General features: G+C 33.5%; 1 protein-coding gene across 1 annotated transcript in view; it reads right to left on the bottom strand.

The window, feature by feature from the left end:
- LOC114336488 (facilitated trehalose transporter Tret1) overlaps positions 1-23614 on the bottom strand; it is an 82103-nt gene extending 58489 nt beyond the window's left edge. The window contains exon 1 of the mRNA XM_028286863.2: positions 23451-23614. Within this exon, the coding sequence (XP_028142664.1) occupies positions 23451-23526 (76 nt within the window). The 5' untranslated portion in view covers positions 23527-23614. The remainder of the gene's footprint in view (positions 1-23450) is intronic.
- Between the last annotated feature and the right edge of the window lie 3706 nt (positions 23615-27320).

Here is a 27320-nt window from a genome sequence, read left to right as displayed (position 1 = left end):
AGTAATAAAGGGCATTGTGTGTGAAGTATTCCAAGAAAACCACTTTATTGATTAATTCTTCTTTTTTTGTGGTGGTTCCGGGGAAAAAATGGGGGTGCATTATACAAATTTGTAAATATCACCAGTACATGGGTAATCGCTGAATGTCTTTTTTACTCTATCATAGACGATTCAGATGGTATAAAAAGGGGTTTTTTAAAATGTAACATCCTGTAATTAAAAATAGGGCAATTACCCTTAAGTGAAACCTATACCCAAAAATCAGTCACTTATTTGTGAATAGTAGCCACAGGATTTCTTCTTAATTTCCATTACAGTTAGGGAAAAATATATTTTTTTAAAAAACATCTTTTTTAAAAACTTGTCAACTTTGGGGCGCCACCCCCGCTAAACGGTGGATGATAGACATATGCTGTCGGGAAAAAAACCGTAGAAAATATAGTGCTCTTCATATTTCTATAAAAAAAATTTTTGTAAAAGGTACAGGAAGGGCTACGTTCCCCAAAAACCACAAATTACCCCCTTTACAGGGGTGAAAAGGGGGTTCCGGGGCGAAATTTTTTCAGAAAAAGTTAGTCTTATAATAAGCACCCCTTGATATAACGGAAAAAAATAAAACCGGACTTGTGTCCATTTTGCAAGGTTCAACCTCTGTTTCCTACACTATTTAGTTAAAATAAAAATTATATAGTCTTAAAATACAAATAACTTAATTATGTGGTAACAGTAATAAAATAAAATCCATTATATCATAAAAAAATTAAGATAAAAAAGCAATTATTTACTACACGCACACTTTTAAAAACCAAATTACCTATATGTTTTGCATTATTATTCATTTTTAGCAAATACATTGTGTAAATAGCTAATATTTAGAAGTACTTTCATTCAATAATATAGCAACTGATAAATTTTGAAGACATTATAAACGTCATATACCTATGTATTTTGATAACGATTTCCAAGTGGAAAGCCAAACGTCAAAAATAAACTTAATTCTGGAGTAAAATTCTGGCTTATTCCCATCAAAAATAGTAAATTGACATAATATGTGTATAAAATTATCAGAAAATGATTTTTGTGTTTTAATTATAAATATGTCGTCATGCACCAATGGTCATTTAAAAAACCAGAGTAAATATATAAATAGCTCTTTGTTTGCAGCAGCCAACTCTACAGGGTGATTGATTAGTGGGGTAAAGCTCAATAGATCCGCTATAGTAATAGATAGCAATAAAAGTTATAAACAAAAAATGTAGACAACTTTGGGATTCATATTACAAAATTAGTTAGAATGTTACAGGGTGTTCGATAACCTAGTGACAGACCAAACTTTTGTTTTTTTAAATGGAATACTAAACTGTCCCATCACAAACAAATAAAGGTTTGTTATATTATACAGGGTATTTACGAAGTTATAACCAATTTTATAAGAAAATAGTAACAATTTTAACTCCCTGTATAAATAAAAATAAGCAAAACAGCAATGGTTTATTGATAACTTACTTACTTACTTAAGCCGTCCTCTTGTACCTTACGGTGTCGAGGTAAGTGGAGAAATCAGACGTCTCCATGCCTTTCGGTCAGTAGCTAGTCTTTCTGCTTCTCTCCACCCAATATTCCTTTTTACGCAAGCCTTTCCAATATCTGCGTTCCACGTTCTTGCTGGCCTGCCTCTTCTTCGTTTGTTGTCGGATCCCGCTTTCCATACCCTCTTTACAGTTCTACCTTCACCCATTCTCGTCATATGTCCGAACCACGATAACTGTTTCGTTTCAAGTCTGTCTAAGGTCCTTCCAATACCGCACCTTTCACGTATGTCTTCATTTCTTATACGATCACGTCTGCTCACCCCGGATACCGCACGTAAATATCGCATTTCGCGTGCTTGAATTTTACTACGGATGTTGTCATTCATTGTCCACGTTTCAGTACCGTAGAGTAGCACCGGCTCGTATACAGTTTGGAACACTTTCATTTTTGTTTTCAGGCTTACTTCTTTCTTCCTAATAAAACTTTTATTTAGCGCATAGTACAATTTTGTTGCACTCATTACCCTGCTGTTTATTTCTGGTTCTATATTTCCTTGTCCATTCATTGTTGATCCTAAATACTTGAAGTCCTCTACTTGTGTAATGGTCTCATTATTCAGCTTTACATTTATATTTTCTTGAGTTTTCGATATTACTAAAGCTTCTGTTTTGTCAATATTTATTTTCATCCCAAATTTCTTAAATACTTCATTCCAGACATTTACATTCACTTGCAAGTCTTTTTCTGATTTTGCCACAATTACCAGGTCATCGGCATATATCAACTCTGACACGTGAACTTGTTGAAGCTTATACACCCCTACCCTAGTTCTTTTTACCTTACCCCTGCATTCTTTTGCAATTTCGTCCATTAGAGTGATGAATAACAAAGGACTCAGAACACCACCTTGTCTTACACCTGTCCTTATGTAGAATTCTAGAGATGAGCGATTTTTCGTTCTTACATTATTACGTGTACATTTATATATACTCTTTATTGCTTGGATTAACTTCGGTTTCACATTTCTACGGTTTAATATATTGATACCATATTTTTTATTTATTGTCAAAATTTTCAAACATGATTGATAATGCTATTTTTATTTATCTCAAATACAGGGTGAGTCAAAACGCAAATACATTATTTTCTCAATAATTTTAAATGGAACACTCTATATTTTATAGCACTATTAAAAAGTACTATTACTGTTCTTAAATTTTTATATAACATTCCCTATGTCTAAATTGATCAGTTTTCGAGATATTTTCATTTTTCAGAGCAATATTAATTAGGTGTCTAAATTTTTCCAAATTTTAAGTAAGCCATGACTGAACCGTTTTTATGAAACGTAGCTTCATCTCCAAATAGTACATTATCCAAGAAATCTGTCGGTTGATAGATTTTATCTGAGGCCCATTCACAAAATAATATTCTCTTTTCAAAATATTCCTGAATTAATTCTTGGTGCATTTGAATGCGGTAAGGGCGCATTCTGTTTTTTGCAAAAATTTTTTGCACAGAGTCGTAAGTTTGTTCTTTTTCTTTGGAAATATTTCTTATTCTTGTATGTGGATTTTCAGCAACTGCCAGCAACACATTCATTTCGTTTTCCTCTGTTACAGTAGGTACTTTTTTACGTTTTTTTTTTATACGTAACTAAACCAGGGCGGTTAAACTGATCCTTTAATCTTTCAAAGCTTGCTATTGTAGGTTGTCGTCTTTCAGGGAACCGTTCCTGTTCATGATAAATTATTACTGATAATAAGGCATTTTTATTGCACTCCCCCAATATCCAGCCAGATCAACCATTTCCTTAACAGTAAAATTTATCTCAACTATTTAATAACACAATAACAGTTTTATCATGATGAACTGTTTGTTTTCGACAATTCGGTTATGGCTTACTTAAAATTTGGAAGAATTTAGACACCTATTAATAATTTGCTCTGAAAAATGAAAATATCTGGAAAACTAATAAATTTAGGCATAGGGAATGTTATATAAAAATTAAACTACTGTAATGGCACTTTTTAATAGTGATATAAAATACAGGGTGTTCCATTTAAAATAACAGAAAATAATGTACTTGCGTTTTGACTCACTCTGTATTCGGTATAAAGAAAATTAGCAATATTAATTATTTCTGAAAATTTTGACAATCAACAAAAAAATATGGCACCAATAAACCATTTCTTTTGTGCTTATTTTTATTTATACAGGATGTTGTTGAACTTGTTACGATTTTCATATAAAATTGGTTATAACTTTGTAAATACCGTACATAACATAACAAACCTTTATATTTTGGTGATCGGATAGTTAAGGAGATTTCGAATATAAAATAGAATACAGGGTGTTCCATTTAAAAAAAAATAAGTTTGGTCTGCCACTCGGTTATCGTAAAATTCTAACTATTTTTATAATGTGAATCTCAAAGTTTTCTACAATTTTTGTTATTAACTTTTATTTCTATCTATTACTATAGCAGATATATTGAGCTTTACCCTACTAATCAATCACCCTGTATAATATGGCCAATATAATAAATGTAAACAAACTTTTAACATATGCTTTGATAATATTGTTTGATAAAAATATTTAAAATTAACTGGTATAACATTGTCTGAGAATTTTTTAAGGGTACTCCAGTTGCCGAACGCAGTTTATAAACCTCTATATTTACGAAATGCCCCCTCCCCTCCCGAAAAGTTTCCGACATAGAAAAGTTGTCCGACTCGACATGAATAACTAAAGAAAAAATGTCTCATGAGGGAGGTGATATCTTTTTTAACTGTGGGCCCAAGACCTATTATTTATAAGGACCAATTTATTACATGGCATAAATCAATAATGGTCCCATTTAGGGAAACAGGAAGAATCATGACCTACAGTGTATGATCGAATTGTATTTTTTCTACGAGCGTGCAAAAATGTCTACTTTCGCGCACGCATTTTAGTTTAGAAAGCTTTACTTTTCCGCACGCGTTTTACTTTTCCGCACGCGTTTAGATATTTTAATATGGCCTTAAAATAATTATAATACATGCAATAAACTAATATTTAGATATTATTTACTATTTTATTTCAAATTTATCTTATTGTGTTCCTGTTTTAATGAAATTAACACGAGTATTTCATTCATAGGAGATTCTGACCAATAGAAAGCTACAGAAATCTGAATTAAATCGATAATTTTTGATAATCTCCCGTCGTTAAGTATATTACATCAGATGCCCTTCGTTGCTACGAAAAAATACATTCAGTGACATTAATGACAATTAATGTTTTAAAAATTGTAAAAGTGATGACTTTCAATCGTCAAATATTTATAAAAACTGTGTGTTTAATGGTACTTACATAAATAAATTACAATAAAATTTTCGTTTTGAACAGTTTTATTTATGAAATAATCGCAACAAATTGCACTCGACCTCTGAAATTAATATAGAATTTTTGCTCTCGTGACACTTTGACATAATTTCACTCGCCTTAATTAAAACTGTCAAAGTGTCACTCGGGAAAAATTCAATAATTTCAGAGCTCTTGTGCAATTACTACTGACAATTCGACGAAATAAAATTATTTTGACATAATATTCGAATGTCAAATCGGTAGACAATAACAGTGGTTTTGAATCATCTTCATGGAAACCAAGATCGTCGTCATGCTAACTAATTATGAAAGTTTGGTTTTGACAACCTTGCCAAAGAATTAATTTGTGTATGTATTTTCATATTAATTAAATTAATTGATTAACATTTGGTCATTTTTAAAGACTCGTAGAAAAAATATTGTTCCTAACTCTTACAGAAAGTCTCTTTTCGCGATAGCGGAGTTCGGGCAAGCAGTCGAGTGCGGGGAAGACACTTTCCGCATAAGTTAGGAACAATATTTTTTCTAGGGCCGTACGTTTGGAAAAAAGCCACAAAAATAGATATTAATTTTTATGTAGAAGTGAAAAAATACAAATTAATTCTTTGACAAGGTTGTCAAAACCAAACTTTCAATATAATGGGTTACCACGACGACAATATTGGTTTCTATGACGACTATTCAAAACCATTGTAATTGTCTACCGATCTGACTTTTAAATATTATAGTCGGAGAGATAGAAGCGGATTTCGTGCGTGATAAGTAATATGGAAAAACTATATGGGGATATGTTGAACAAGTTGTGTACATTACTTTCCACAACGGCCGGAAACCAGAGTGGGGGCCGAGGGTAGATATAAGGGGTCAAAATCGCGGATTTTATTATTTTTTTGTGACGCTCTTGATAGAGATAGTGCACCAAAATTTGGAAATAAGTAGGTCATGACGTAACTAATTAAAATCTCCAAGGGCGGAACGCTGGGTGGCTGACAAATGGGTGGGGGAAGGGGTGAATATAAAAGTTATAATTGGGTTTTTTGTGACGTATCTGATCGAGATAGTGCACCAAAATTTAGAATAAGTAGACCATGACTTAACTAAGTAAAATACCCAGAGCCGGAAACCAGAGTGGGGGACGAGGGTAGTTATAAGGGATTAAAGTCGCGGTTTTTACTATTTTTTCTGACGCTCATAATCGAGATACTGCACCAAAATTTGGGAATAACAAAATCTCTAGGGGCGGAACGCTGTGTGGGGAACAAAGGGATAAGGGCATAGGTGTATATAAAAATTATAAGAGGTTTTTGTGTCGTTCGTGATCGGGATCGTGCACCAAAATTTGGGAATACTTAAATCATGACGTAACTCAGCAAAATCTCTAGGGACGTAATGGTGTGTGGGGGAACAAAGAGGTGGCGGACAGGGGTCAATATGCAAAACTTTTGGGTGATGATCGTCGTCGAAAATATGTCCGCAAAAATTTCGAGAACAATAATTATAATTATTTGCATAATTCAATGTTATAAAATTTTTTTGAAAAATATAAGAAATTTTAATTTTTTCTCTACATTTTTTATGAAAATATTGTGACACCGTTTTTAAAAAAGCTATCTGAGCCCACCTAGCTGTCCGCCCTTTTGGATTTTGATTCTACAATGAATCAATTTTGCAAGTTACGGACATATTCTCGATGACGAGCATAACCCAAAAATTTTGCGTAATCACCCTTGTCCGCCCCTGGGGATTTTATTTAGTTTTTCATGATCTACATATTCCCAAATTTTGGTACACTATCTCGTTAACGAAGGTCACAAAAACCCTTATATTTGTATATTCAACCCTACCCACCACCACTTTATACAAAAGCAGCGCACAGCCCCTGGAGATTTTAGTTAGTTATATCATGACCTACTTATTGCCAAATTTTCGTGAATCTCGATCACGAACGTCACAAAAAACCCTTATAATTTTTATATTCACCTCTGCCCCCACCCATTTGTCTCCCACGCAGCGTTTCGCCCCTGGAGATTTTACTTAGTTATGCCATAATCTACTTATTCCCAAATTTTGGGGCACTATCTCGATCACGAACGTGACAAAAAACCACTTATAATTTATATATTCACTCCTGCCCCCACCCATTTGTCGGATACTCAGCGTTCGCTCTTAGAGATTTTACTTAGTTACGTCATGAACTAGTTATTCCCAAATTTTGGTGCACTATGTCGATCATGAGCGTCAGAAAAAAATAGTAAAAACCGCGACTTTGACCCCTTATAACTACCGTCGTTTCCCACTCTGGTTTCTGGCTCTGGGGATTTAACTTAGTTATGTCATGGTCTACTTATTCCCAAATTTTGGTGCATTATCTCGATCAGGAACATCACAAAAACCCAACTAAAATTTTTATTTTCACCCCTTCCCCACCCCTATGTCGACTACGCAGGTTTCCGCCACTGAAGATTTTAATTAGTTACGTCATGAACTAGTTATTCCCAAATTTTGGTGCACTATCTAGATCATGAGCGCCACAGAAAAAATAATAAAAACCGCGACTTTAACCCCTTATAACTACCCTCGTCCCCCAATCTGGTTTCCGGCTCTGGGGATTTTACTTAGTTATGTCATGGTCTACTTATTCCCAAATATTGGTGCACTATCTCGATCAGGAACGTCACAAAAAACCCAATTATAATTTTTATATTCACCCCTTCCCCCACCCCTTTGTCGGCCACGCAGGTTTCCGCCTCTGGAGATTTTAATTAGTTACGTCATGACCTACTTATTCCCAAATTTTGGTGCACTATCTCTATCAAGAGCCTCACAAAAAAAAATAATAAAAACCGCGACTTTGACCCCTTATATCTACCCTCGGCCCCCACTCTGGTTTCCGGCCGTTGGGGAAAGTAATGTACACAACTAGTTCAACATATCCCCATATAGTTTTTCCATATTACTTATCACTCACAAAATCCGCTCCCAGCTCTTAGACTATTATGTTAAAATAATTTTATTTCATCGAATTATCAGTAGTAATTGCACAAGAGCTCTGAAATTATTGAATTTTTCCCGAGTGACACTTTGACAGTTTTCAGAATCTCAAAATGTCCCGAGAGCAAAAATTCTATATTAATTTCAGAGGTCGAGTGAAATTTGTTGCGATTATTTCATGAATAAATCTGTTCAAAACCAAAATTTTATTGTAATTTATTTATGTAAGTACCATTAAACACACAGTTTTTATAAATATTTGACGATTGAAAGTCATCACTTTTATAATTTTTAAAACATTAATTGTCATTAGTGTCACTGAATGTATTTTTTTGTAGCAACGAAGGGCATCTGACGTAATATACTTAACGACGGGAGATTATCAAAAATTGTCGATTTAATTCAGATTTCTGTAGCTTTCTATTGGTCAGAATCTCCTATGAATGAAATAATCGCGCTAATTTCATTAAAACATGAACACAATAAGATAGATTTGAAATAAATTAGTAAATGATATCTAAATATTAGTTTATTGCATGTATTATATGTAGTATATTATAATGCCATATTACAAGGTATTTTACTTTCCCGCACGCCGAGCGGAAAAATTTCGTGAAACGAAATGCGTGCGTGAAAGTGGCTCTTTTGGCACGGCCGTAGAAAAATAACTATTTGATTTTATATTTTGATTTTTTCTTTATTTTATTAGGCTATTATTGAAACAATTATCTTAAAGTGTAAAACTTATTAAATGTATCTTGTGTAGTTAACAGATTTATGTATAATTATCATGGATATTTATAACCGTTATTATTGTACTACTTGTGTCTTGCGTTAGATTTCATAATTTCAACTTTTATTAGATTGCAAAATATATAGATATATAATAAAAACTCAAAAACAGCGAGAATAAATTTTACCAGATACTGCGTAGAAAACTAAATAGTCTCCCACAGCTGTTTTTAAAAGAGAAATTAGAAACAACTTTTTTTTCATATCTTGTAAATATTAGAGGCAGGAAGTATGCATCTGCAAACATAATGTAATAATTCTTATTTATATTAATGTGAACACAGAATGGTTCTGAGAAGACTATATTGTAAATAAATTAATTTATATACTAATCCATGAATTTGCTAAAATTGTTAGATATGATAATGAAGTAAACGTGTTTCAACATATCGAAGGTGTTTTTCTTATACAACTTTTTATGCTCTATGTGTTCTGGATGACGTCTGGAAAAAAGTCGATAATCGAAAAATGGGTGGATATACATAAATTGCATTTACAGTGCATAAAGTGCATCGAAAAGTGCATAGACATATCAAAAGCAGTATATTAAGGGACTTTGTTACTCAGTAGATTTTTGGGGTCATTGAACATTAATACACCATCCGAACCCACTTCCGGAGCACTTGGTGCCAGTGTTACTGTTAAGGCACGTTATCTGGACCGTCGAAGGGTTTCGGCACTAAATTGATTCAAACATATTACTCGGAGGTTTTTTGAGGTCGCTGAACACGAATACGTCATCAGAACTGACCCAGAACCGACCATCGGAGCGTGGTGACATATGCTCCGGGTGTTTTGACATTACCAGTCTTTTAACCAATGCATCACTGGAGAAAATATTAAAAACATTTAAGAGACAAACTAGAAAGGGATGATACATCGACAAAAAAAAACCAAACTGAATGTATTTTGGACACAACCATTTTGCGCAAATAATACTTATTTTCAACTAGACAATGACTTCTATAATCAAAATTTCTGATTAGCTAGGGGCCCTTCTTTGTCTCCATTACTCAGTTGTGTAATGGATGATCGAAGTTATCTTTAACGTTTGAGTTAAGTTAAGATTACTCTCAGGTATAACGATGCCCATAACTATTTAGGTAAAATTCGGTGTGATGTATCTTTCACAGTTATGATATAGTTATTTTTTCAACGTTATATTAGAAATAACATTTGATGAACAAAGTTTGACGTAACAAAGAGAACCTTATGTAGAAATAGTACAAGTTTGAGTGAGCGCGAGAGATATTTCGGAACATGCTCCAGGATGGGTAGATGACCGTAAAAGTAAATACCCATCGTCGGCCATCGTCGATGACCGACGATGGTCGAACAGCAAACAGCTGTTCGGGTTCGGTGGTGTTTTAAATAGTAAATAGAAACAGGGTTGCCAGATTGGTGTATTTTCCCACAATTTTGGGGTAATTTGAAAGCGTCTAGGGAAATGTTTCTAAGTAGAAATTGTAGTGGGATTTTTTGGGGGCGGAAAATTATGGAGGATTTTAAGGGGTCATGGTAAATTAAATTTGCGAATGTACATAGAACTGCATATTATACTCCCATATAATCGAAGACGATAGGAACTATTAATTATTTTCAGGGCCCTCGTTGATAAGTAGTATAATTTTGGTTTACTGTTCTCTTCATTTGACTACTAATATTTAAAAATGCGGCAAAACTTTAAATTTGGGGTATTTGAGCTTCAATTTGAGAAAATTTCAGTTTCTAAGTGGGAATTTATAAAATATCATCTGGCAACTCTGGATAGAAAACTCAGTAGGCACTTAAAATAAAATTTCAACTTATATCTCTCAATTTGATTTTTGTATAATTTTTAAAATTGTATTACCCTTCTATTCTTAATTATTAAATTATTAGCTTCTAAATTCACTTGATTTTTGTCTAAAAACAAATCAAAGGTGGAACCTACCCTTACATATCCTTACATAACTACAAAGTTATCTCATAACTTGAGGTTTAACGTCGCGTTATAAAGTGACAGTTGATATATCAGATAACTCAGGAACTGTCAAGAAATAACGCAAATAGTTAAATCTGATACATCACACCAATTCGAGGATTATAACTTAACTACAGGATAACTTTACGTTAAAGATAACTTCGGTCATCCATCACACGGTTGAATATCTGATATATTTATGTATGAACAATTTCGAACACAAAACAGTACACACACAAGACAAATTAATAACCAATAGTATGGTGGAGGTATAATATGTAGAGGATGTGTTCTTCATTTGGCGCCACGGACCAAAGATATTGATCAAATTTCTGATTAGCATTAACAATAAAGGAGAATCCATCAAATTCACCATGGAACAGGAAAACAATCAGTGGCGTCGGGCCGGGGGGGCACGTGCCCCCCCAACATTATGCAAAAAAAGAAAAAAATAATATAAATTATCTTTAAATTACGAATATGTATACACTAAAAGTTACGAATGAATAACTAATATAGATCCCCCGTTAGTCTATTTTTCTGTATGCATCTAATTTGATTCTGTGTGTGTAAAGTATGCCCGAGCTGGAGCAGCCGATCGAATGCACCCGAGCCCAGCCGACGCCTGGCGGAGGGATATCATACCAGCTCGGTGCGCGTGTGTTGTGTTGTGTAGGTGGTCGCCACGTTTTATTCGTTCAATAAGCTTATTGTTACTAGCTGAGCTGCTATTGTTTGTGTAATTTTTGCGGATGTTCGTTTGTTATCATGTCTAAGAAACAGTCCTCTGTACTAACATTCTTTAAAAAACTTGGAAATTCAAGTGAAAGTGTAAATGAAGATAGACATTTAGCGGGAAGTAGCACTGGAGGTAGCGTTGGTGATGAATCGCCATCTTGTTTACGCCCAGATCGTGATGCTACATTCCAGGGCGAAAGTAGAGATCCTTCATTGGGAGTACAAAGTGCAGATATTGCAAAAGGAGCATTTCAGCCTGTTGATTGTTTTAAGGTAAGCAAGATTCAATCCAAATCGAGGCAGTTCAAAGAATCCTGGTACAGTGAATTTAATTGGGTCGAATATAGCCCCATTACAGACGCTGCATTTTGTTACCCATGCCGACTATTTTGTCAACATAAGTCTGGTCGCGGGGAGGAGTCATTCACTAAACTGGGCATGAACAATTGGAAGAAAGCTTTGGAAAAATTCAGGAAACATGAGAAGAGTGAAATGCATCAAAAATCTAAACAGTTTCTCAATGAGTATAGAAAAGCAGGAAGCACGGTAGCAGATTCGTTGTCCCCGGCACATACTAAAATGGTTGAGATGAATAGGAGGTATTTAAAATTCATAATTGAAAACATCCTATTCCTTGGAAAACAGAATCTTGCCTTAAGAGGACATGATGAGAGTACTGCTTCATTTAACAGGGGGAACTTTATAGAACTGCTAGAACTGAGATCTACTGAAATGGAGGAAGGAATCCAAACATTAATGAAATCCCCAGTCCATTCATACAAAAGTGCCCAGGTACAAAATGAGATAATAGATTGCATAAAAAGTGAAATGCTTCAACAAATTGTCCAAGAGGTGAGTGAGGCTTTGGCCTACTCAATTATTTGTGATGAAACTACGGATATTTCAACCCGTGAACAGCTTAGCATTTGCATTCGATACATTATTAAAATAGATGGACACATTAAAATCAATGAAAGGTTTTTGGGCTTCGTTGATGTGTCAGACACTACTGGTGAAAATTTACATCACACTATTAAACAGTATCTGCAGCAGTTGGGTATAAGCTTAAATAAAATGCACGGCCAGGCATATGATGGAGCTAGTAACATGAGCGGCAAATTCAAAGGTGTTGCCTCAAGGTTCCAAGAAGAAGAGCCTAAAGCTTTGTACACACACTGCCATGCCCACTTGCTTGATCTGGCTGTTCAGAGATTTTGTGAAGAAATAAGACAGCTTCGGAATTGCTTATCCATAGTAAATAACCTGTATAACTTAATTAATGCATCAGCTAACAGGTTTTCAATATTTGAATCAATATGTAAGCAAAGCGGAGAAACAAAAATGAAAAGACTGGTGAGCTTGTCTCGAACTAGATGGACAGTTCGACACAAAGCAATCCATGTAATTCTAGAGCAGCTCCCTGAAGTGTACGAAACTTTGGAAGTTATTGCAAACGATGTATCAAATCGTAAAATTGCAGCCGAAGCTGATGGTCTAGCCAAACAAATCAGCACATTTGAATTTGTATTCAGTTTAAAACTATTGCACAGCGTTTTGAGTCAGACTGATATACTCTCCAAAGAACTGCAGAGTGAATCTCTTGACATTTCTAAGGTTTTTGCAAAAGTTGAATCAGTCATTGACGGTTTAAAACTGGACAGAAATGATGATGGCTTTATTCAGATGTGGAATGAGTCAGAAGAACAGTGTAACAAATATGGTATGAAAGGTTTGTCAGTTGAAAGGCCTTCACGCAAACGGAAGATTCCGAAAAAACTTGAAGCTAGTAGTAGCTCTTCAGATGCTGCATTTCATCAATCACCTGAACAGATGTTCAAGACTGACATTTACTTTGCTGCTTTAGACACAGTAATTGTAAACTTGCAATCTCGTTTTACCAAGAACGATTATGATAAAATCAACTGCATTGCCCAGTTACTATTTAATTGGCTGTTATGGCAATCCAAAAGTTTTATAACTTGTCTTTAAGTTTCTCTGCACATCTTAAGTTTTTTCACTGTTATGCAGAGAACAATTTTGTCAAAACAGACAAAGCAACCACAAGAGTAACGTTCCAAGAGTTGGCTGATTTTTTTATTGAGAATGATCTTCAAGCCAGTGCACCAGATGTTTGGCAGCTACTAGAAATATCACTTTCGTGGCCTATCACAACAGCAAGCGCAGAAAGATCGTTTTCTACACTACGAAGGCTAAAGACATTTCTTCGAAGCACCATGACAGAAGACCGCTTAAGTGGGCTTGCCCTGATGTCTATTGAGCAAGAATTGACGTCTGAATACATGAAAGATAAAAAACTAGATCTGTTAGTTGACAGATTTTCAAATCTAGCCGATAGGAGGCTAATGCTTCATTAGAACTAACGAAAATTGGTTCGTTGAAAACCATTACTGTAGTTCTGTTCACCTTAAAACTTTGTCTTGTACACAAATTTGTTTTTGTGTTATAAATGTCCATGCAGTTATGTCTAGAATAGAATAAACTTGTATATTTTGAAATTGAGTCTTTCTACAATCCATCAATATAGTAAAAATTGATTAAAACCAATGTTTAACAAAAATACACATATACTTTACTTTAGTTCTTAAGTGGTAGTTTTCAAAAAAGTTTCCACGGGACCACCACTCCCCCCCCCCCCCCGTAGACCCCGTGCCCCCCCCCCAAATTATTAGGTCACGCTACGCCTATGAAAACAATAATACACTTTCCGGATGTAATAATCACAAAACAAGATACAGGATGCAACCACAGAACTAGACTCTACAGAAAGCCAACCCACATCAACAGACTCGTAAATAGAATAGAATAGAATAGAATACTTTATTGGTATAGCTTTACAGCTGCCATCATAAAGATGGATATACACGTCAGATATACAACACAATATAGTCACAGACACATAATCAAATACCTATACATACACTTAAATTTTAGATTTAACATAATGTACATTGATAAATATGAAAATTATTAATATTAGACAGAACTCATAACAGCAATCTAGTTGCTAAGTATTCTTCTACACTGTAGAATGCATGTTTACATAGTATACTTTTCACAACTCTTTTGAATTTCACCGGATGCAAAGATCTAACTTCATTTGGAAGATGATTATATAGCCTGACCCCCATATAATCTGTGGACTTCTCAAATTTGGATAGTTTGTGACCAACAGTAACAAACTGATTGGCATTCCTAGTTGAGTATGCATGTAAATCAGAATTTCTCTTGAATGAATGTAAATTATGCTTAATATACAATATGGATTTCAAGACATATATGGAAGGCAACGGTAAGATATTGTTATTAATGAAAACTTGCTTACAAGTATGCCCAAAAGGAATATTGAAGATAAGTCTAATAATTCTCTTCTGTTTAATAAACACTGTGTCTGATTTTGTGGAATTACCCCATAACGTAACATTATAAGTAAGGTGACAATAAACCAAAGAATAATATACATTAATGAGAGTTTTAATACTGAGTGTTCTCTTCAACTGTACTAAAGCATAGAATGAACAATTTAGTTTCTTATTAACATATTCAACGTGAACATCCCAACTCATAAACTGGTCCAAGAATACACCTAAAAATTTTATGTTTGGAATATTTACAATTTCAGGAATAGACACAACTGGCATATTTCGTTTGCATCTAAAATGTATATACGATGTTTTATCAATATTCAGTTGTAGCAAGTTTTGTGTACACCATGTTTGGAATAATCTGATAACCCTTGACACTCTATTTTGAAGCTCTACGTATGTATGTGCTGATACAATCACAGATGAGTCATCTGCGTACATTACAATGTGGTCATGAGTAATATGATCGGGTAGGTCATTGACAAAAATAAGAAATAGCAGTGGTCCCAACACAGATCCCTGCGGCACTCCTACATCTACACTGAAGATGTCTGACCTTTCCTTGTTTAATTCAACATAGAATTTCCTCTCCAGAAGATATGAGTTCAATAAATTTAACATGTTACCTCTTATTCCGTGGACATACAATTTGTTAAGGACAAATTCAAATTTAAGACTGTCGAATGCTCTGGAAAGATCAAAGAAGATACCCACTACAAGAAGACCATCATCAAGATGCCTATAGACAGATTCCATAAATACTTCAGTAGCCCCCTCTGTTGATCTTCCAGATCGAAAGCCATGCTGTTCTGAACACAGTGCATTATTTTTGTCCAAAAACTGTATGATCCTAGTGTAGTAAGCTCGTTCAAAAATTTTTGAAATTACATTTAACAAAGAAATAGGTCTATAATTATCAATACAAGTGTGATCGGATTTTTTATATACTGGAACAATTTTACTTAATTTTAGGTTTTCAGGAAATTCACCTGTGTTGTATACTAGGTTAATTAAATATGCCAGCGGTTCTGATATAACATCCTTGATGTGTTTGATCATTCTTGTGTTTAATTCATCATTTCCAAAAGAATGTTTATTTTTAAGATCACAAATAATATCAAGAACTTCATCAGATGTTACTGGAAAATAAACAAAACTGTCTATAGTCCACCTATGTGATAAAGTACAGTTTTGAGGGTTATTGTCAAGCCTATTTTTTAGTGCATTATTTCTGTCATTGAAATGGCATGCAAAATATTGAGCTAAATTTTTATCATCTGATATTAGTTTGTCTTCAATTTTGAGTTTAATTTTATTAGTACTTTGCTTTCTCCCTATAGTTTTATTTACTATACTCCACATAGTTTTTTGTTTATTATTACTACTTATAATTTGAAGATAATTGAATTCCCTTTTCTTTTCAGCAATAAGATTATTGTATTCCTTCTTGGTAGCTTTATACTCATTCCAGATGTTACTATTATTAGAGTTTTTAGCTTCATTAAATAGGTTTTTTAATTGTTTACTCCTAGCATATATGTCATGATCAACCCAACCTTTACTTTTATGCACGTCCTTACCTATTTTACTTTTAAGGGGACAGTTTGAAGCAATAGCAAAGTTTAAAGTATCCATAAATTCGATAAAAGCGTTATTAATATTACTTTCATTGTATACCTCGCAAAAACCAATCCTCATTAAGTCTTGTTTTAGGATGTCTAAATTATTATCATTTAAACACCTAAAACACTGCTGTTTTATATTAGATTCCATCCTATCCTGATTACGACCTACAACAATGTCAAAAATAATGGCAAGATGGTCACCCATATTGGGTTGATTGACTTGACAAGTATGATTCATAGTGATATTATTAGTAGCAATGTAGTCAATTTTTGTTTTTGTTACTTTATTGTTATTCATGAAAATACGTGTTGGTATATTTGGGATATTAAGAGACAAACCAAACGATTGAAAAAGATCATCTAATCGAAGTTTTTCATTGCTCTGAATTAAGTAGTTGATATTAAAGTCTCCACAGAGATAAATTTTATCAACACGGTTGTGAAAATGACCTAAAATATTAAAACAATTATTTATAAAAGAATCTAGATTGCTGTTAGGCGTTCTGTACACATTAATGACTAGAAATTTACAGTTACTGATTAAAATAGTCACAGCACAACATTCAAAGCTTTCTTCCTCAGAGAATTTACGGCAATCAACGACTGAGACTGCATACTTGTCTGTCCCAGATTTAGATAAAATAAGAGTTCCACCATGTATTTTATTTTTTCTAGTAAAATGGGTTACTAAAGTGTACCCTGGGATATAAATAAGATTAATATTATCCTCATTACACCAGTGCTCCTGAATACATAGAATGTCAGGTTTTTCAGCATTAGAAAAAAGCTCAAGATTTAAAAGTTTGTTTGTTAAACATTGTACATTAACCGAGATTAACTTCAATTTAAAGTCATTTACTATACGTGAAATAGTTGTATTGCTTGAGGACCCACCTAATGCGACAGCGTCCTCCTCATCTTGAAAAACGAGACTAATGCTCCGCTGGGCCAGATTTCTCGCTTCCATGCATTCTTAATTAAGTCTCGTCTAATGGTCACTTTCATGGATGCATATATGTCAGGTTTTTTGGACTGATGGATTTCGCATTTTACGCCATCTAAATGATTTTCCAGGAACTTTTCTAATTGCTCCGGTTTTGTGTCAGGCTTTAGGCGAGTCACATGTAGGTTGATCATTTGTGGAACAGCCTCAATGTTGCAAGGTGACTCGGTACTTCCAACTAAGAACTTCCTCTTTTTTCTATGAGCTACCTGTGTCCACGCACCGTTGCTTGAAGACTCTGAAAGAACCGGAGCATTATTTTCAGTGTTCAACAGATTATGTAAAACAGTTTGAGTTTTGGCTTCTTGTATTGCGGCACTCATTTGTCTTGATGTAATGTATTTTTTTTCATTTGGCACTTCATTTCCAAAGTTTGTCGATGTTGAGGATCGCGCTAGCGTTCCGTCTGCAGGAATTTTAGTCACTACTAATTCAGTTTGTTTACTATTAGTAAGGTCATTAACATTTTGTAGTTGTTTATCATCTTTACCAGGGGAAGTCCAGTTTTTTCTTTTGTCAACGTTAATTACCTTGAATTCAGGTTCTTTAGTTTTTTGTTTTACTTTTTCTTCAAGGAGCTCGTTAGTTCTTTTTAACAATTGATTATTATCAAATAAAATTTTATATTTTTCCTCTTTTTCACTTAAAATTGTTTTTAGAAAATCAATTTCCAACTGTAGGATATGTGCATTTACCTCTTGAGTATGACTTACTGAGTTTCCTTTGGGATTTTCAGATTGTTCACATGTCTCACATACAATTCTAGTATCACATAACTTTATACATTTCTGCTTTTTTCTTGATGAACAAGATAAATGAAAAATACTTCCACATTTTATGCACACTATAACGTTAGTAGTTTTCTGGCAACATTTGAATGCTTTTTCCTTAAAATTCTCATCATTTACAGAGAGGAGTAATTTCACGTGCGCATCGTTCGGCGCCATCTTGAAACCTCCTGAAATTGCCACTCCTGCCACAACGTAAATATCAAGAAAGGAATAATCAAATCTCTATATTATAGAGCCCGACGTCCCTGCTCTAATTTTTGCAATATTGATGATAATTAATGCAATCCAGGAAGAAAAACCCTGCTAACAAAGGTTTTATCAAAATATGAATACGGGTTGTAATTTATGAACAATGAATTCTTCAAGATTGAAGAAAAGAGACAACAAAACATCACAAGCACTCCAGAGACACTCATAAAATCAGATTCAAATATGACAAAAATAGGTACCATATAATAAAGGGCTTATTAGAGAAATTGAAAAGGATAGGAAATAATTACAACATCACAACCTTCAAAACTACCAACACCTTGAGATTTATCCTGTCCAAACCGAACACGACAACACACAAGAAAGATCTAAAAACTGCATCTACAAAATACGCTGTGACTGCAAAAAGTTCTACTTGGGAGAAACTGCAAGACGTCAAGTGGGAAACTGAAAGTGTCAGGGTAAACGTGAGGATGAAATATGTAACAGATGAATGTTTTATTATAAAAAAAAATTATGCATTTAAAACTGTACAATATTTGACATTGAAAATAATAAGATTTTGCTGTAAGTGGGATGAAACTAAAGAAAAGGAAAGAGATAATGAAATAAGTATTAGTGAATATTGTCGTTGCAAATAAAGTTTCAAAAGGGTAAAAAACTTCATATTTGATAATGATAAGTGTAGAAATAAAACCCAAAACCGAATGATATATCCGATGTATTCTTTTGCAGTTTAAAAATTTGCTATATACATAACGAACAATAATTATTTGAGGTAAGACATCCCCAAAATGATGGAGATTCCATGCACGCCTTAATAGAGCAATGTAAATACAACCAAACACATTTTGTTCCCGAATAATGCATAAGCTTAGTAATATGTACAAAAACAACAGTAGGTAATCAAACCGTATTTGGTAAATGAATTGCATGAAGAAAATACATTTGATTTTAAAAAAAATTATGAACTTTTCGTAATGTTGTTCTGAAGCTATTTCCTTGTGGCATTTTGTAATTAACTATTCTAAATGGGAAATAAGCCACAATTTAACTTAAAAATGATTTTATTAACGTTTCGACGTCCAAGTTGGACGTCGTTGTCAAAATGCAAAATATTAATGAAACGTTAATAAAATCATTTTTTAGTTAAATTGTGGCTTATTTCCCATTTAGAATAGATAAGAGGATGGGTACGTATTTTCGGCTGCAATGCTATTCAAATGGGGATTAATTTTTTTCGAATCCTGAGAAAACTAATACGTATTTTTGAAAAATTTAAACGCAGAATGAAAGATTACGTTATTAGCGAGGGCCAAAAGTCCCTGAGAACTTCTAGAATGTTTATTTTAATAAGTTACAGGGGTGAAAAACTAAGAGAAAATTTAGTGTGATTTTTATTTCAAATATCTGATTAAAAATAAAATTTTTATTTATTCTAAGGAACTTTCGGCCCTCGGTAATAATTCATGTATTCATATTCATATTCATTCTTTCATTCTGCCTTTAAATTTTTCAAAAATATTTATTGGTTTTTTCAGGATACGAAAAAAATGAACACAATGTCCGTGGTAATATTTTCCAAATCTATCTTTGTCTTACAACGCAGACACTGACAATCAGTGACAATTTTAAATATTTGACATGGCATCGGGAATATTTTGAGTTGTTGATTAAATAATATTGGTATACTTGTAGTGTATTTGATAAATAATTGATTTAAGATGTGAACTTAATAAAAAGTTATTTATTGTGTATTATTTGTGGAAGATCCAAGCAGAGAATACATCAGGATAATATATTCTGTGATCCAAGTATTTTGTTGTTAAAGATGTTTAAAATTGTAAGCGTTCCATAGTAACAATATATTATTAAAAAATCATGTAAGCACTTTTCCTCTTTTCTCGATTAAGTATTCGTTTTTGTTGTACAAATAAATTATTACAATCACTGAATACATAGTTAGTGAAAAAATTATTACGTTTATTAACTGAATTAATAATTTGCAATTATACAAATAACAGTTATCCAAGAACATTCAAAAGCCATCTCTTTAAGTTAATCAAGACATTTTCAAGTAGAATGACATTCTAGTAATGTTTACATATCAATAACAGTGTGAATTTTACTACACGTAATTTGCCGTTTAAAGACAGAAAAATAAGGATAGCCGTAAAATATTTGCGAATTATGTACCAATGGCCTTAATGACATTTTATATTTTGGTTTGTAAATAAAGAAAATAAAAAAATTGTCTGGACCATGGTGAAAAAATAGAACAAAGCAAAATACCAAAAGAATGGAGACCAAGCATCCTAATACCTCTCTTCAAAAAATGAGACAAATCGGACCCAGATAATTACAGAGTATTTAACTTATTATTAAACACAGTATTATTTAAAATAATTTTAATGTTGTGTTTAATAAGTTAGTATTTTAATTATTAACAACAAAAGTGATAACAAACTAAATGAAATTATAGCATTAGCAGAAGAACAGCAAGCAAGGTTTTAGGGCGGGAAAATCATGCACCGATGCTATATTTAAAATGAGGCAAGGTCAAGAGAAATCAGTAGAATACAACAAACCGGCATATTTTTATTTTTTGTGGACCTTAAGAAAGCATTTAACAGGGTCAAATAATTAAAGGATTTATCCATTTGTTATACTCAAAAGATGCACCTCTAGGAATAATTAAAACGATCGAAAACATCTTCCAGAACAACACAATAAAAGTAAAAGTAGAAGATGTACTAACTGACCCAACTGAAGATGGCAATGGGATAGGACAGGGAGATTCCCTGACACCTTTGTTGTTCAGCATGACCATGGATGAAATAACAAAAATTAGTGAGAACTAAGAAAGGATACCAAATGGGAGAAAAACTTAAAATAATCTGTTATGCAGACGATGCTATACCAATGTCTCAAATTGAAGATAATTTACAACGTATGCTGCACCAATTTAATATAACAGCCAGAAAATTTAACAGGTTAATTTCCCTAAAGAAGACAAAATGCATGGTTATAACAGCAAGTCCAATAAGATGTAAATTGGAGCTGGAGGGTTAGATAATAGAACAAGTGATGGAGTTTAAATATCTAGGCGTCACACTATCTAGCTACGGAAAACTTGAAACACAAGTGGAAGATCAAGTGAATAGAGCAAACAGAGCCGCAGGTTGCCTGAATGACACAATATGGAGAACTAAAATATCGGACAAGAAATGAAAGGCAGAATTTACAAACCAGCATTCAGACCAAAAATGACATACACGGCAGAAACACGGCCTGACACAGAGAGGACAAAAATATTGCTCGAAAAGACGGAGATGAAAACACTTCTAAAAATCGATGGAAAGACACTATGGGACAGAGCTAGAAGTACAGATATACGATGGAGATATAAGATGGAGAATATTAATAACTGGGTAAGAAACAGAAGAGTAGAATGGAATGACCACATAAGCCGACTGACAACAAATAGAGTAGTAAAAACGCGAGAGGCGGTTCTCCAATAGGAGACGATCAGTGTATAGATCACGAAAACGATGGAATGACAACCTACTGGAGGCACATTGAAAAAACAGACAGATTCATGTCTATACAAAAAAAGATGTTCACTTTTAAATTTAATTCGAATCTTTATTTATTTTGTAATTTGTAATAAAACTTGCAGTTTAAAAACAATCTACTGTTATTATACCTTAACCTTCCACGAGCAATAATTTGCAATACATAGTAACTTTTCCGATAAGAATATGGTAAATGTAATTACAATATTATTTGGTGAAACATTTTATATTCATATCAAAAACTGACACAGTTCAAAAAGCTATCCTCTAATCAAAAATAGTAAGCCTTATTCTAAAAGAGAAGTTTGCCATTTACATAATTACTTGCTTACTTACAATGCAAAAATGTCACATGGATTTAAAAAGGAAAATCAAAGAAATCGGCATTTTTTTATTTTTTCTGGAGAATATTTTAACAGCAGTTACAATGTTATTCGTTGCAGAGGTTGATAATATCAATGTGTTCTAAACCTATTTTCTTGTGGCATCTTAATTTAATATTTTAGTTGGAATTAACCACAATTTTACTTTGACAATAAGTTTATTTAACGTTTCGATTTCCACTTCGGAAATCATTATTAAAATACAAAACCTGCAACTCTTTTACGATATTTTTCAGAAATGCTAAAGAAATACTAATTTCTTTTATTGACCTTTTTATATGCAAGTGATATTTTGCAGTTTAAGTAAGCAAGTGATAATCATATAAATGTTAAAGCCTCTTTTAGAATAAGGGATTCTATTTTGTATTTTAATACCGATTTCTGAAGTAGAAGTCGAAATGTCCAATATAGGTAATTAATTTCAAATTAAAATTGTGGCTTATTCCAAAATAAAATGGCAAATAGCATTAAAAATAAAAACTATGTTTCTTATTATATATACTTATTGATAAAATAAAAAAATATGAGTAAACTATAATCGTATATAATAAATAAAATATATATCTATTTATTATAATATTTTATAAAAAAACAAGAATTTTAAATATTAATTGAAAAATGTGTCACAGTCGGAAAATTTCTACTATCAAAGAAAAAAATGTATGAGAAGAATTCGATATTAGATCACATTTCATAAAAAAACATGAGGAAAATTATTAATATGTAAATAAAAAAGTAAACAAAAAAACGTGAAGAAAAATCTAGGGAGTGAAAATTTTGAAAGCTAAAAAATTAAATAATAACCTGAAATAAGGGGCCAAGAGACTACCTAAATAAGTTTAATTTAGTTAACATGTTAATCGAGAAATTGTTTTAGTTAATCCAAAAAATATTCGAGAAATTCAATATAAATTGCCCATTGCTACAGAATTTTTTCAGAGTTTAAGTTTCCAAGTTATAGCTCTGACAAAGAAGTCTCTTTAATGAAAAAATGTACAAAATTTATGTAAGTACAATGAATATTGTGATATATCTAACTGTACAATCAATATAAAAAAATGTGCAATAACATTACATTCGGCATTACCAACCTGTTACAGCAGCTAAAATTTGCCGAAAATAGATCTTGATGGAACTATTTAACACTTTATCACTGGACGAAGTCATATCTACAAATGAGTAGCAATGTCAGTTTGCTTACCGCCTCATTTCATATTGTAATTATGTAATCAAATGCTTTGATAATATTATTTTTGCACAAGTGAAAATTCAACATATTTTGGTTATTTCATAGACGTAATATGTTTACTTGATTGTAGATAATAGAAAAGCTAAAATCGTTTATAATATTATCTTCAAGACTTATATTCTTACGAATATTTGAAAACATTTCAGTTAGAAATGGATAACAAAAAGTTTTCTGTATGCATTTTATATTATTTTTGAATAAAAGTGTGTCAAAACAAAGGTTTGGATCTCTTCTGACATTTTAAGTCATCTGTATAATTTTACAATTAGGGTTGCATTTTTCCGAGGACACAATTTTATTTTTTTTTTATGTATAAGGGGTTAGTATAGGGTTATTATAATAGCGGGGTTATAAAGCACTTAAAATAAACGAAACAAACGAAACAAAAAACGAAGTATATGACCGTCAATAGAACACCTGACAATGAAAATATTATCGCTATATTCAACTATAACATTGAACATGTGGATGCCTTCACATATTATGTAGGTGCAGAAATCAATCAGGAGAATTCCGTAAGTAGCTACATTATTGCACGTATTCCCGTGGGAATAATGCACACTATGCTAATAATACATTGATGATATCGAAATTATTAGACATAAGAACCAAAAAAACCTGTAGAACATTGATTAGGTCCGTAGTAACCTATGGATGTGAAACCTGGGTAATGACAAAAAAGATGAAGCCCAACTCAGGACATTCGAGAGAAAGATACTGAGAAAAGCATATGGCCCGGTGCAACGGTGTGTTATTGGAAGTGAAAAAGAATACGATAAAAACAAACCATTAGGCTTTAGTTTCTATTAGATATTTTCTTATTTATATCACGTTTATAGCATTCCTAGGTTATTATTAATTTAAACTTAGAATATCATTGGTTTTTATATTTAATTTCTAATCAGTTTACATTTACGAGAATACTAATAGAAAATTTGTTAATTTTTCTTAGGAGTGGTGTAAGATAGTGATGTTGATTATAGTTACTTTCGAGTAATCGTTACAAATCGTTACTTTTGTATAAAGTAATCATTTACAGTAGTATTCGTTACTTTGATTATTTTGATTACTTTTATAAATACTTTTGTATTTGAGTACCGGTAATCATATTATGGAGAATCGCATTTCTCAGTATATATTTTGTATTAGTAGGATATTTTGATTACTATGATTACTTTTGTATTTGAGTACCGGTAATCATATCGAGGATCTCATTTTTTAGTATTTCGTATAAGATCCGATATAACAACGACCTTCACCGATCTATTGAATGGATAGAAATTAAATGATAATATGTAATCTATGAGTTTTTCGCCAACGCAAAAATTGGCGAAGGAATAAGCTACCCTAATGTAGGATCATATGGGCTTGGCGAACGAAACGACAGAGGAGATCGCCTAATAGAATTTTGCCAGGAGCATAATGTTATAGCCGCAAATACATTCTTTAAATTACCTAAGCGACGCCTGTATACATGGAAATCACCAGGTGACAAAGATTGACTACATCCTAATAAAGCACAGATATCGAAACTCAATTCAGGCAGTAAAGGCATATACAGGTGCAGACGTATCCTCTGATCACAGTCTTCTTATTGCTAGGTTTCAACTTCAACTAAAAAAGACGCAAAAAAGCCGCAACAACAATAAACTTAGCATACAGAAACTAAAGTCAGAAGAAGCAAAAGAAAATCTGAAACACGAAATCAACACAAATCTAGACAGAAACCCAGGAAATAATTGCAACGTAGAACAGCAGTGGCAATTCTTCAAAACCTCTATATTAGAACCAAGTAAGAAAGTACTTACTACAACCAAATGTAAGGAAGAAGAATGGATGACGGAGGAAATTCTAGAGTTGATGAATGAAAGAAGAAAAAACAAAACCATTAATAAGACCCGCTATAAACAGCTTCAAAACCAATTAAGAAGAAAAATTAGGGAGGCTAAAGAAACCTACTTCTAAAGACTAAGTTTTCACTCTAATGGCATATAACATATCCCACCAGAATGAAAACAATGGGAACCTTCTCTGGTTACACCTCCGAGGCTTCTACAATTTGCAAGCCATACGGATGCTGAGACTAAGGAAGATGAGGGAATTCTACAATTTACAATTCACGTCACATCTGCTCAGCGCGGTAAAGTTCCAACGAGACTGGTTCCCTTCATACTCCACACAGAGTAAATGTAAATCAAAAATGAATAACCATTTTCAATTTCGTTGCAAAACGAAAATACAGCCGAACCATATTCCAGTCCAATCAGAGAGTGCTGCAAGCACCTCTACCGGTTTCGAAACTTATTAGTCTCTCATCAGGAGGCACATATGCTGCTCTCCCTGATCCAACCAACACAAACCCCAGCGTGCAGTCCCGAATTGCAACGAACGAAATGGCATAGATGCCCTAGCGGCAACTGCTAGCAAAAGACTAAGTTTTCACTCTAATGGCATATAACATATCCCACCAGAATGAAAACAATGGGAACCTTCTCTGGTTACACCTCCGAGGCTTCTACAATTTGCAAGCCATACGGATGCTGAGACTAAGGAAGATGAGGGAATTCTACAATTTACAATTCACGTCACATCTGCTCAGCGCGGTAAAGTTCCAACGAGACTGGTTCCCTTCATACTCCACACAGAGTAAATGTAAATCAAAAATGAATAACCATTTTCAATTTCGTTGCAAAACGAAAATACAGCCGAACCATATTCCAGTCCAATCAGAGAGTGCTGCAAGTACCTCTACCGGTTTCGAAACTTATTAGTCTCTCATCAGGAGGCACATATGCTGCTCTCCCTGATCCAACCAAAACAAACCCCAGCGTGCAGTCCCGAATTGCAACGAACGAAATGGCATAGATGCCCTAGCGGCAACTGCTAGCAAAAGACTAAGTTTTCACTCTAATGGCATATAACATATCCCACCAGAATGAAAACAATGGGAACCTTCTCTGGTTACACCTCCGAGGCTTCTACAATTTGCAAGCCATACGGATGCTGAGACTAAGGAAGATGAGGGAATTCTACAATTTACAATTCACGTCACATCTGCTCAGCGCGGTAAAGTTCCAACGAGACTGGTTCCCTTCATACTCCACACAGAGTAAATGTAAATCAAAAATGAATAACCATTTTCAATTTCGTTGCAAAACGAAAATACAGCCGAACCATATTCCAGTCCAATCAGAGAGTGCTGCAAGCACCTCTACCGGTTTCGAAACTTATTAGTCTCTCATCAGGAGGCACATATGCTGCTCTCCCTGATCCAACCAAAACAAACCCCAGCGTGCAGTCCCGAATTGCAACGAACGAAATGGCATAGATGCCCTAGCGGCAACTGCTAGCAAAAGACTAAGTTTTCACTCTAATGGCATATAACATATCCCACCAGAATGAAAACAATGGGAACCTTCTCTGGTTACACCTCCGAGGCTTCTACAATTTGCAAGCCATACGGATGATGAGACTAAGGAAGATGAGTTGACTAATAAGTTTCGAATGCTGACTAATAAGTTTCGAAACCGGTAGAGGTGCTTGCAGCACTCTCTGATTGGACTGGAATATGGTTCGGCTGTATTTTCGTTTTGCAACGAAATTGAAAATGGTTATTCATTTTTGATTTACATTTACTCTGTGTGGAGTATGAAGGGAACCAGTCTCGTTGGAACTTTACCGCGCTGAGCAGATGTGACGTGAATTGTAAATT

This window comes from Diabrotica virgifera, chromosome 6 (assembly GCF_917563875.1).
Source record: "Diabrotica virgifera virgifera chromosome 6, PGI_DIABVI_V3a".
In the NCBI taxonomy this organism is placed as follows: domain Eukaryota; kingdom Metazoa; phylum Arthropoda; class Insecta; order Coleoptera; family Chrysomelidae; genus Diabrotica; species Diabrotica virgifera.
This window is presented reverse-complemented; position numbering and strand designations above follow the sequence as displayed.